General features: G+C 48.1%; 1 protein-coding gene across 10 annotated transcripts in view; it reads left to right on the plus strand.

The window, feature by feature from the left end:
- Nucleotides 1–2,308: 2,308 nt before the first annotated feature.
- Nucleotides 2,309–12,718, plus strand: part of CUL9 (cullin 9) — a 33,090-nt gene continuing 22,680 nt past the window's right edge. For 7 of the 10 annotated variants that reach the window (XM_067292689.1, XM_013954358.2, XM_067292687.1 and 4 more), the window contains exons 1-5: nt 3,101–3,133; nt 4,306–4,914; nt 5,755–5,909; nt 6,299–6,832; nt 11,217–11,355. In XM_067292689.1, the coding sequence (XP_067148790.1) occupies nt 4,320–4,914; nt 5,755–5,909; nt 6,299–6,832; nt 11,217–11,355 (1,423 nt within the window). In that variant the 5' untranslated portion in view covers nt 3,101–3,133; nt 4,306–4,319. Of the gene's footprint in view, nt 2,382–3,072; nt 3,134–4,305; nt 4,915–5,754; nt 5,910–6,298; nt 6,833–11,216; nt 11,356–12,718 lie in introns of those variants that run through there. The other 3 variants (XM_067292691.1, XM_067292688.1, XM_067292692.1) reach the window with 3 other exon arrangements.

The raw sequence follows: 12,718 nt of genomic DNA on the forward strand, positions 1-12,718 counted from the left end.
TCAGTTCTTAACTGAAAAACAGGTCATTCCCCTTCCTCCCTCCCAATTCCATTACTTTTGGACACCTGATGACTCAAAGGATAGAGCCCAACTGTTGTCACTATGAGGCCCAGCACCAAGGCTGTTATATTCTCTGCAGAAAACAGCTATGAGAAGATAAAGCAATATTCAAAGCCCAGACTGGAGAGGCGTTACTTAAAGCCAGGTTGAGGGCAGATGTCAATAGGCCCCTAAAAGCCAGGTTATGGCACATGGGGGATCAGTAATGTGATTAAAGATGGAAAGGAAACCTCACTTGTTGGAGACCAAAGGGAGGAGGGCTCATTACATTCATCAGTGCTGTTGGGCCACCAGTATCCCAGCTAATAACATAACTATTAGCCCTGTGCAGTGCCAGGTCCTGGACCAGGTATCATGATTTTTTGTATGATGTAAGGAAGGCTTAGCACATATCCCAGTGTAGCAGAACAAGAAAGGATTGTATGGAAGGTGGTCAGGAGTAAAACACAGCTGAAATGACTCTCCCTGTCAAAAGGGGAAGGTTCTTCGCTTCCGCATTTCACTGCAATAAGCCTGCCCCATGCTCGGCATTCCTACGTGGCTGTTTGCTATGCTTCAGCACCACAAAACCAACATCAGCACAAGTAACTCCACTCTACTTGTACACAGGGGTCCGTGCATGCCATACAATACTCCCAACACAGGGCAAGATACCACAGACATAGCCTTTATTTTTAGGATGACACTAAGCTCAGTATGAAAACCATCAGGCCAAGACCATTCACACTGAAGCAGGGCACACAAATACCCACTTAAAAGGTTTTGGCAGCACAGACAAGACCCCTGTGCCCTCTCTGGCCACTGCCAGTGATCCTTGATGATGGGTTTTAGCTATGGGATGTTGCCTTTTGATGTTAACATCTGGGTGCCAGGTTGCATTTCCCACTGTAGAGCATTATCACCACCTCACGTTTGGGACATTAAACACAGCAATGTTGCAGGTGCAGTACATTGTATTTTTAAAAATAATTGCTCATCTTTATTGTAAACTATGGAAAATGCCTAATCACTTGTGTTAGTACTGGTGTAGAAACGAGCTTGGATATTTACATGGACTTGCTCTGGGATCAAATGAGAAAGCAGACTCTTACCTGTTTAGTCTTTAATTTTAATGTTTATTTGTAATCAAAACAAATGTTAATAGACAAGATGGACAGAAACCTGTGCCTACTGGATTTGTAGGTGACTGCACCTACAAATCCCATCAATGAAGGGAAATATGGGCAAAGGATAAAAATTTAATTTATGATGTGGGTGTTATAGCTCAGAAAAAAAACCCAAACAAGAAAAGAACTAGAAATCAGTCAAAAGTGTATGCAGAGGGGTTCAAGTGCCTCCAAATGCCTGTCTAGCAACCGTGAGACTAGGCCACTTCCAAACCAAAAGCTGATGAGAGCTCAGTTCCTGGTGAAGTAAGCCAAATAAGGTGCACTGAGGGAATGAGCGTTTGGTTACTCCAGAACCCCAGCCCTGACATCAGACTGGCCATCTGCAACCTTGGTCAACACCGAGCCTGTGATAATGTTCATGCTGACATGGCATGATGACTTTCAGCCTTGCTATCCACCCTGCAACAGCCTTTAACAGAATTTAGCAGCCACTGGACCAACCACACCAACGTGGCGTAATGCGACATCTTGAGCTCTTCCAGCTGCGCTCTTCCGCAGTTCTTCATCTTTGCTAGTTACTATTTGGGATAACCAGGGAATATCATGTTTTTTCTCTGTCCCTCACACCTGTTCCAGGTGTGCAGATAGCACAGCAGAGCAGGAGCCCTATGACGGGTGACACATGAGCGGAGCCCATGACAAATAAACTCTCCAGGCCTCGAAGCAGCACAGCAGCGCAGGCACAGCAGAGGCCTGGCCGCAGGGTCCCCTGCGACAGGGGCGGCCGCTGAACCTCAGCACCTGCCTGGGGGCTGTGGCCAGGCCCGCCCGGGCAAGGGGTCACACCCCAGGGCCTGCGGAGCCGCTGGGGCCGGCCGCGCTGCGCGGAACCCCGCGGAGGCGCGGGGCAGGGAAGGGGCGCTGACCGAGGGAAGGTTTTCGAAGGCGGGAGACGCTGCGCGCCCCCTCCCCCTCCCCCTCTGCCCGGCGCCGCGCTCCAGGAGGGCGACAGCAGAGCGCAGGCGCGGGCGCACGTGGAGGGTCCGCGCGCGCCCCGCCCCGCCCCGCCCGGGCGGGGAGTGCGCAGGCGCACTCCTGCGAGGTTGCCTGGACCTCGCCGCTACCCGTAGCGGCTGCGGTTTGCGCGGCCGTGCGCGGCGGCGACCCGGAAGTGGGGAGCTGCGGCGGCGGCGGCAGAGCGACGATAGGCAGGTACGACCGTCCGACCGACCGGTGCAGGTCGCGGTTCAGCTTCCCGTCTCTTCCCTTCGCGGTGGGGCAGGGAGCGGGCCGGGGTCCGTCTCGGCGCCGCTTCCCGTCCCCCTTGACAGAGGCGGCCGCGGGCCTCGGCCGCGTCGTCATCTCGAGCCGTTAACGGTGGGGGAGGAGAGGCGAGGCGGTACTTCGGGGCGTCCCGCGTGGACCGCGGTGTGACGGGGAGCCCCCTTTCCCCCGCGCCGGGTGTATATTTTAATGCATATATATAAGCATCCTAAGCATTGCTTAGCTGTGTGTTGTCCTAGCAAAGCTCCAGTGTGTCGCGCTTGTCATACACGTTACAGGCACTTATTCGGGTGCCCTAAATCCAAATTCTTCTCTCCCCAGCTACAAATTCTTCTGGGTCCTTTTGGATAGCCGTGTTGTAAAGAGGTTGTTCATCGTCATGCTAAATGCTAAGATGTAGAGACTGTGTGAAGCAAGTCTTCTTCTCAAGCAGAATAATGTTTCATACCGATTTCGACTTTTGTTTTACTGGATTTTTTATTTTAAGTGAACTTCTTAGAGTAGAGAATGCCTTTGTGTGCTATCCAGCACAGCCAGGGAAAACAGCTGTTTGGCTTATGGCAGAGCATCTAAACATTGTTGCAAAGCACAGGAGAATAACTTGAGCCTTCCCTTACAGGGAGGCTGCAAGAAGATCCCAGCTGTGCTCTCTGCTGACTCCAAAGAAGACACAATTCAAGGTAAGTATGAATCTCCAGGGAGTTCAGGCTTTCTGCTTGCCCTGGGAAACCTCTTTGAGTGTGCCTAGCATCATCTTTGGTTGGAGTCTCCTTTTCACTTGTGCATGGATAGACAATTTCCTACATGGAATAACTTTTTTTTTTTAAATGGACTTTTATTACCCTCAGCTGAACAGCAGATCGCTTCATTGCTTCTCTTGCCTATGTGTGTAAGTGACCACGAGAAGGCCTGTTTGTGTATCTCCATTCCCATCTGCGTGGGCTCTTCTGGGAAACTACTTCTCTTATCAGACTCTGATCTGGCATGCTGTGTAGTTATGAAGTCGATCTGTTATGTGCAGTACTGTCTGCACTTGGCCAGCTAACTGCTGGCACCCAGTCTTGGACAACAAGTTATTTCAAACTTGTCTTTGCTTAAATGAAGCAGAGAAGTGTCATGGCTTCTTCTCTGTAGCCCCAAGATGCATAGCACAATCAGGCAACAGAGTGACAGCTCCTCATTTTGATGAATTTGCCTGTTGACTAAACTTTTTAAAGGCAAAGAATATTTGAGAGGAATCCAGGAAAGAAATATCTGAGTGACTTTTAGATAGTGATGTGATTTGATGGATATGAGCTAGACCTGAGAAATTGCTAGTTATTTTCTTCACGGGCTGGTGACTCATGTTGGGTTCTACAGCTTTGCAGTGAGAGGGAGTCTTTGTCTGAACCTTTGAGCCCTAGGAGACTTTGCAGTCTGAATGTTAAATGTGAATGTTAAATAGTGGGAGAGAAAAGAGAAGTTAGAAAGCAGTGACTTGCGCAGGGTTGTGTCACAGTCAGTGGCAGAGATGTGAGCAGGACACCCAGTTTTTTGATCTTTATTTTCTGTCTTATGGAGGAGATTTGAATGGGCTTTTGTGCCTCTGGGTTTTCGCAGGGAGAGCCTATCTCTATGTGTGCCAGTAATGCTGGGCACAGGGTTTGTATCTGAAACACTTGTTCATTATTTCAGAGGGGGACACAAGCTCCTGTGAAGTGAGGTTTCCTTTGGGGCTTTATTCTGGGTGCAGGATCACAGGATCAAAGTATGTGCCTCAGCCATCTCTGTCAGCTGAGGCACTTGCTCACACTCCCCCTGGCATGATGCTTGGGGTTGAGAACCTGCTTCTCCTTCCCCTCTGTCTCTGCAGACACGTTTGCCGTCATGGTGAGTGAGAGGCGTAATGGCAACCTGCTTGTGCACCTGGGACCCAAGCTGCAGGCCTACCCGGAGGAGCTGCTGCGGCAGCGGCGAGGCCACGATGGCCACCCCGAGTACCTGATCCGGTGGAGCATCATCAGCTTGGAGGAGAGAGCAGCAGGCAGCAGTGGTGGCTCTTGTGCAGAAACCAAGCCGGAGAACATCCTGATGTGGATGTCGGCAGAAGAGGTCTGCGCCAGCTGCCCAGTGCTGCTGGGCAAGAGGAAGCTGGACGGGCGGTGGGCGAAAGAGGAGAAGGCGCCCAGCCCGTTCCCTGCCGATGTCACGCTGGACGAAGCGTCGCTGCTGGAGATGAAGGCTGACGTGAGGAGCCTGGTGCAGCGAGCTGTCCGGCAGATGGCCGGGACTGGGGCTCCCGAGTCCTCCATCCTCAACACCATCCACGTGCTGAGCGCATATGCCAGCATTGGCTCGCTGACGGGCGCCTTCAAGGAGACGGGAGCCCTCGACCTGCTGATGAAGATGCTGTGCCACAAGGAGAAGCAAATCCGCCGCAGTGCTGGCAAGATGCTGAGGGCTCTGGCTTCGCATGATGCAGGTGGGGGTGCTGCCATGTCAGTGGCCCTGAGAGGGTGCTGCCGGGCTGCTGAGCAGTGCCGGTCCTTTTGTAGGCCTGGGACGTCTAGGAAATGGAGCCTCTTGGGGCTGGTTGGCAAAAGGGGGAGAACGAGTGTGAGCTCTGCAAGTGGCTGCCTTGGGCGTAGTCGTCTGGGGTGCTCTAAGAGAAGGCGGGTTTGGGAGCTCTTTTCCCTGACGAGTTCCCGAGCTGGGATGCTGATGAGCTGTTTGGAGGTGGCCCGCTGGTCCGAGGAGGGTGGCAGAGCGTCAGGATGTCTCTGCTGCACGGTGTCAACTGGAGAGGCTCTGGCCTGCTCTTGGCAGGGAGCCTCTCCTCAGGCCCTGGTGGGTGGGTAGGAGCAGGCTCAGCTGCTCCTCACGTGCTCTCCTTGTTTGAGAGGAGCTGGCCAGGCTCAGAAGTCCTTAACATGGCTTGGGTGCACCTGGAAGGAGCCTGCAGGCTAGTGGAGGTGGTGGTGTGTCCAGCAAGAGCTGTGTGGCTTTCCCTGCTGCAGTGCCAAAGCTCGTGGGGCAGACGGGGGACTGATGCAGGTTAAGACTGACTGTTTTTCTTCCCTGGGCCCCCGTTCTAGAGTCAGTTATTTGGAGTTGCTGTTTTGGGGGGAATCTCAGAGCTTTAGGGGTGGAAAAAATGCAGTTTTATTTAGCGGAGCCAATCCAGGTCAAAGGACAAAATGCGGTTCTAGATGACACTGAGCAGCAAAGCAAATTGTTTCTTGGTTGCCAAAGTCTGTCCACTGCAGCGGGGTGGTGTGAGGGGTGTCTCTGGGGACCTGAGGGGTTACTGTTGTTGCTGCAGGGAGCCGGGCCTATGTTCTGCTGTCCCTGAGCCAGCAGGATGGCATTGAGCAGCACATGGACTTTGACAGCCGCTACACCTTGCTGGAGCTGTTTGCTGAGACGATGTCCTCTGAAGAGTACTGCATGTCCTTTGAAGGGATTCACCTTCCCCAGGTAGCAGCAGGGCCTGTCAGGCCCGGCATGGGAGCCCCAGGCCCGAGGACTTTGGGGGGTCAGGAGGGGGAGAAAGTGTGTGCCGGGGATCTTGTCCTTCTTGCTGGGGACAGGAGAGGAAGGGAGGGTGGTTGGTGATGGGCAGCTGAGCAGGACTGGGTGTCAGGAGAGCTGGCCGAGGGTGTGGGCCTGGTGTGAGGCCAAGGGCTGGTGGAGAGCCCATGGGGAGCCTCATCTCTGAGCAGGGAGGAGGGGGTGGGCTGAGAGGGTTGCGCTGCTGCCCGCTGGTGCAAGGCCATCCCGGGAACCTGTCTGGGGACAAGCTAGTGTCTTGGAGTGAGCCAGAGTCGCTGTGGTGGCTGGGGATCTGACAGCTGTGCCTCTTGCAGATCCCTGGGAAGCTGCTGTTTGCCCTGGTGAAGCGCTACCTGTGTGTCACTTCTCTTGTGGACAAGCTCAGCAGTGGTGCGGAGCAGGGAGGGGAGCCGCAGGACTGCGCCGTGCCCAGCTCGCTCAGTGGGGAGAGGAGCCGTGCGAAGCAGGAGTTTGAGTTCAGCATGGCTATGGCAAACCTCATCTCGGAGCTGGTGCGCGTGATGGGCTGGGACCACAGGCACAAGCCGGAGCTGCTGTCCGTGCAGGGAACGCAGCCTCGCACTGCCCGCTCCATCTTCCAGCCCAAGGCCCCGGCCTGCCCTGCTGCTCCAGTCTCTGTGCTTGCTTCAAATCATGGTCCCCAGAAAAAGCAGGGTTGTGCCTTCCTGACCCCCTCGGACTTCTCCAGCCGCAGCAGCTACGTGGAGTATGTGCAGGCAAACCTAGTGCATGGCATGCGGGTGCGTATGCTGGAGGACTGCGGTGATGTGAGAGCTGGGGATGAAGGCGAGTTTTGCCAGAGCACTAATGGCACACATGCAGTGCAGGTAGGTTGCTGGTGGAGGTAGCCTGGCTAGGAAGGCAGAGGGCAGTAACGGGGGTGACTGTTCAGTGTTTTGCTAATCACGTCTTCGCGCTCTGGAAGTCAGACAGTAGATATAATTTCGACTCTGACTACATCAGTCCTGGCAAAGACGACACCTCTCAGAGCCAGAGAGTAGGATCCTGACATGAGCTGGTTTGGTTAGTCAAGTCTGTCCTGCTAAGATTGTTTAAGCCTCCAAAACAGGTGACTATATCCTACCTCCTAGCAGTAGTCCCTGGCCTGTATTCAATCTTGGGGGTGGTTTGGGAGGAGGCTAGCTCACAAGTAAGTAATGCAGCAAGAGGTGCTCTAGGGTCTTAATCCTTCGCATGTGAGTGGCAGTACTTATGCTGCTGTTCTTCTCACTAGTTTGGACACAGCCTACCCAGCTGCGTCTTTTGATCTGTGAGTAGGTGCCAGGGTCTGTTTCCCCCCTTGGAAATGTCCTTTGAAACATCAAAGTTTGCTTTGATTTTTTTTTTTTTTTGAATATTCAAGCAAAATACTCTTCTAGTTTTGGACCGTACATAGATTATTTTTCATTGCAGCCCCTCTCTATTGAGTAACTGCTATGTATTTTTTCTTGTTTTATTTAAGTGTCTGAAAAACTTTTTACGGTGTAGTGTCTTTTATAACCCAGTCTGTAAAGATTGCAAATTTCTGCTGATTCTCTATTTGTCCTTGTACTACTTGATCTCTAAGATAGAAATTTTTCTAAATTTGTTTTCTGTTTCTTACAAGCTCTTAGTTGCTCTTACTGTGAATGTAACTGAGCCCTTGAAAAGAGGATCTAGATCATTTCTTTACAAACTTTTTTCCTGTTACATGTGATACAAATTTCAGAGGATTTTTTTATACACTGTTGAACTAAAGTCTACTGCTGATTTCTAGTGCCTTTAGTCAAACAGGTCCTTGGGTTTCTCCTTTTGTTTTTATTTTTCTATTTAATTAAGCTGAATCAACTTGCAGTTGCTCCACTCAGGCTTATTTTCAATAGTAGAGCTTTCTGTAAGGCTTTCACTACTGACAAAACGAGATCTAAGTGGTAATAAATAGTCATTGAAGAAGTTTGTTGGCAGTTTTTACACCAATTAGTAGTGTTTGCCCTCTAGTCTGTCTAGGAAGTTAACTGCTTGCGATGAAGCAGTTTTTGGGACCTTCATCTTTACCTGTTTCCCTGTGTTCCCTGTGTTTGTATCTATGTATGTGTCTCTAGTAGCCTCTCAGAGTTAAGTCAGAACTTTTAAGTCTAGTCATTCAAGGAGTTTTCTTTCCATGGAGAGATGCCAGGAATCAGACATCTCAAAATCATCTTTGTAATGTCATCTCTTGATCATCTTTGTTTTTCTGGACATTTGCTATCACTCTCTCTTTGAAAGGAAACTTGATTTTTGTCTCCACTCTTAGGATCTTTCCAGTCTCATGTGTTACACTTGCTTTGTATTGACAGCTTATCTGCTAGGAACCAGCTTTTCCTAGTGAGTCCTAGTTACAAGAACTGCTTCGCCCTGGTCTCAGTTAAAGTTTTCAACCTTTTCTTTTGGATTTATTCTGCTTTTGTGGCTCATCCTTCTTGAGGCTTGCTGTCAGTCTCCTGTGTGCAAAGACATATGTTTAGATGCATTTTTCATTTCTCCTTGCAGCCAGTCCATGAGAGTCTGTCTTATGTCTCCTCTCTTCTTGCCTTTGTTCTCCGTTTTCTCTTGCTTTCTTTGCCTCTCCACACAGATGCAAGGTTGTGCTGACCTTTACCATTGTCTCTGGCCCTTCAGCTCTATCTTTCTGTGACTTCTTTCAGTTGACAATTGGTGCATAACTAGTTTTGGTCAGGGATTCACTGAAGACTAACAGGTGTTGTGTGTACAGTTTAGCTCAATTTCCAGTTGGTGCTTTTTTTAAAAGTCTCTTGGTATCTTACCTCTTTAGCTCTCCAGCATTTTGGAGTCCTGGTAGCATTGGTGTAACTCCAAAGAGAGCTCAGTGGAGCAGCAACATGTATTTTTTTTCTGCCATGTTTTTAAAGTTAAACATTTTTAAACATTGGTATGTTGTTACTGGGTTCTCTTTCTGCTTAGATGCTGTTTTCTTCTTCAGAGAGCCTAGATACCAGCCTTTCTGTCCTTGTCCTCCATCCTTCTAGGAAAGAACTCTGCCTCTGTCCTTCATAAGGACTATAGGTAGTAGGCACATGAGATGCCTTCACTGCTTGCACACACAGCCACTAGGGAAAAGGAGCATCTCTTGGTGCCGCAGAGAATTTTGTCAATGATACCTTAATGGTGGCATAGTGTGGTCACACCTCCAGGCTAACAGACCTACTACGGTTGAAGAGGAAGAAAGTCTCATGGTATGGAGGATATTAGACTAGTGAAGTAGAAAGAAATGATCCCATGGACGGATCTTACTTGCCAGGTGATGGTGATCTAGTACCAAGGAGATCCCTTCAGGAGTAGAGATTCCAGTGGGCAGAAAGAGGCAGAACGTGTTAGATATAAGAAGAGCTGGATTTGCAGCATCAGAGACCATTGGGGTGACTTGTCTGCTAGACAAGGTGGGATGTCGCAAGGTGTCTGGCTAGGTATCTAAGAGGTGCTGGAGAGGAAGCAGTAGTTGTGGCACATGTAAAGACTGCAAGAGACTCTAAATCTTGAAGTTGTTAGGTAAGAGGATAGATGTCAGTGCTCTGCAGGCTTGAGAAGGAGGTGGAGGTGCAAAATTTCAACAGGTTGCTGTGAAAATGGTGTAAGGTGGAAGAGTTTACATTCTTTAGGAAATGGGGTACTTTTAGATAGGAGGAGGTGGTTCAGAAGGGACTGGCTTTACTCAAACTAAACTGGAACCAGACTGCTGAGCCTAAATGTCAAGGAAGATCTCAGAGAGCTTTTAAACTCCACGGGGAGGGAGAAATGAAAGAGGTGGAAGGACTACTGGTCCAGAACAATTTATCCTCTAGGGATAAAGGCATAAAATTGCATCAGAGGTGAAAAAGACAACAGAAGCTGGCAATTCAGAAAATAAGATGGGGGACTAAAATGTCTGACTTCAATAAAGGATGTCCAAAACACGGTTGAAGGATAATTCATCAACTGGGCTTTGTGTAACACTAGGATATTTGTGCTAGGCCTGCGACAGCACAGGTTGATGTGGGAGAGGAGCTAGATAAGACAGATAGATGAACCCTTTCAGCTAGTAAGACAGAAATCCTAAGAATTGAAAGGCCAGACATGAAGCATAATGTTTGGGTCTTTCATCAACTGTTTGAGCAAGGTGCGATGGTGCGGGACATGCTGAGGGAAGCTGGCAAAGCTGCCAGGGCAGGAAACCTGAAGACTCTTCAGTTACCTCCCTGTGGGTTGCAAAAGTGTCACATGGAGTTGGGAAGTCATGACTAAATATAGACACACTGTAAATATCTGCCTTGTGGAGAGGCAATGCTGTGCTGGTTCTGAGCAAAGTGCAGGACTGGGATCCATCCCTTATTCTTGGAAAGCTGCTCTTGGCGGGGACTGCAGTATATTTTGTTTCCATGTTCTTAAATAAATAATGAAAGCCAAGAAATCACTACAGTTGTTCATCTTTTGGGATTAAATGAAAGTGCTTGAAGTCTCCTTTATAAAACAGACTGCTAAGAGAGTTAAATAAAAGGGCCTACTTTAAGCATACTCTGTGGAGACCCAAAGCAAGCATTTCACATTTATCAAAAAAAGATTTATACCAAGAAAAACCTGGATGGAAAAAACAGGATAGGAAAGTAATTAGGAATAAGAGAGAGCATCCTCCAAAAAATTGAAGTTGTTTCTAAATGGGAAAGAGAAAAGAAACTTAACTCCAGAAGATTAAATGTAAAACCACAATATAGGAAGTCAAAAAGGATTTTGAGAAGCTGGTTGGAAAGCACAGGAAACAATTATCTTCTTTGAGACATGCAAGTCAAGAGCAGGAAACCTGTCCAAGAGGTTGGTGAATGACCAGGGTATAAAAGTATGACCAAGAGAAGATGAAGTTGGAGAAGGAAAAAAAATGTTTTCTTTATGTTCACCAGCAGGTTTGTGTCTAGGATTTTTGCCTCACCTACTGCTACTGTCCTAGAAGAGGTCTGCAATGGTTGCATGCAAAATTTGTGATTCTTTTTATATAGAGAGATCCAGGTATGATCAGGGGAACAGGTTAAAGACAGTAAGCTTAAAAAACAGATAACATATGTGTTGAAATCTGTATGTGAATTAGGCTGTCTTGTACTTGAAGAGTGCTTTCTGTTTCCGTGCATTTGGGAAAGAGGAAGACAAATACAACATGAAGATTGAGTGAGTGGCAAATCTAATCACCTAGATCTGTTTCACCCACAGGTTTTATGGCAGTCAACAGGTCGGACCTACTGGGTACGTTGGCACATGTTGGAGATTATTGGCTTTGGAGATCAGCGGGAAGAGCCTGCTGGTCAGGAAAAAGTATATAGTCTGATAGAGAGCTTTAATCTAGACACAGGTGAGGTTATGTGCTGCATGCGTGTGGCTGTATCATCTCTTTCTGACTCTGCTATGGCATATTTTTGAGTGGCAAACCTTAAAAGGCTGGGCAAATTTTCATTTAGTGGGTTGGATTTAGAAAGTTTTATCAGCTTTTAGTTTGTATGACAGGGTAGAGCTGGTTAAGCAATCATATGGCTTGTGGCTGCATGGGGCTGTTTTTGAATCCTGGACTTCTGTCATGATATAATAAAAGGATAAAATTTGATTTATACTGAGACTATCAAAAATGTAAGTTAGAATTGACTGAACAAACTGCCAAAATCAGAAACGTAGAGTCTCTCTGAGACGAAGTTGCCTTGTAGACCCTCAGGTCCCCTTATACGAGTCATGTGTTTTGGTTTTTTTTAAAAAGGATTTTGTTTAACTTCATGCCTCTGTCTGGGAGGAGTTGAGCATGAAATGTTCCGTCTTCATAAGACAGCTACAGAATCTCCAGGAAGTGGGATCCTTTCACATTGCCCTCGTACAGGGCAGCCAAAAATGGGAAAATCCAGACTTCAGATACCCTATCTTGTTCATTATCTGATGTGACTCTGGCTGGGGAACCTGATCAACTAACAATTTCATCAAGCCCCTGATCTTGTAGGACTAGTGCATCTTTTGGAGAGGCGAGGGTTTGGATTAAACTGCTGCAAGGGACAGAATATACATGGGATTAGCAGCTAATTATCCACTTTAAAGATATTCTTATTGCCAGTTGAAAAGATCCATTATTGGTTTCTACCCTTAGTAAATAAAATCTTAACTGCACCTCAGTGTGTGTTGGCTAGATTAAGTGAGTTTGGTTAGACTTTGGCTTTTGTCTTTGCTCTGATTTTGGCAGGAACACGGAGTTTATTTCACTTTTGTGTAAAACTGTTTCCAATCATCATATCCCAAATAGAAATCAAATTGAAAAATTAGGTGCTTCCTGCTTTGGATCTTGACACTTGGATAAATTATCTCATGTTGGCTGACTGTCAGTAATCAGCCATGTATGTAGTTGCTCTTGGCGGACATGGGCCTCTTGGAGCAAGTCTGACCCTCTTCTCTTGAGTCCTGAAGCAGTGCGTCTCCCAGCTTGCATTTGCAGAGAGCCTCAAGCTGTTGCTTGGCAGATATCAGCAAGTGTTGATTGAGCTCCTGCTCCTAAATTATCCAATGAAAACTTAAATAATGAATTTTATCTTCTCTTTACTGTTTTGGGGTGCATTAGCTAAAAGGAGCTTGGTAGCTCTGCAGTTTCCTTTGCTTTTGCCTATGAGTACTTGCCCTGTTTGCCAGCAGGTGGCGTTAGGAAAAGAGTGAAGCTGCTGGCAAAATTAATTTCCTATCAACCC

This window comes from Apteryx mantelli, chromosome 3 (genome assembly GCF_036417845.1).
Source record: "Apteryx mantelli isolate bAptMan1 chromosome 3, bAptMan1.hap1, whole genome shotgun sequence".
Classification (NCBI taxonomy): domain Eukaryota; kingdom Metazoa; phylum Chordata; class Aves; order Apterygiformes; family Apterygidae; genus Apteryx; species Apteryx mantelli.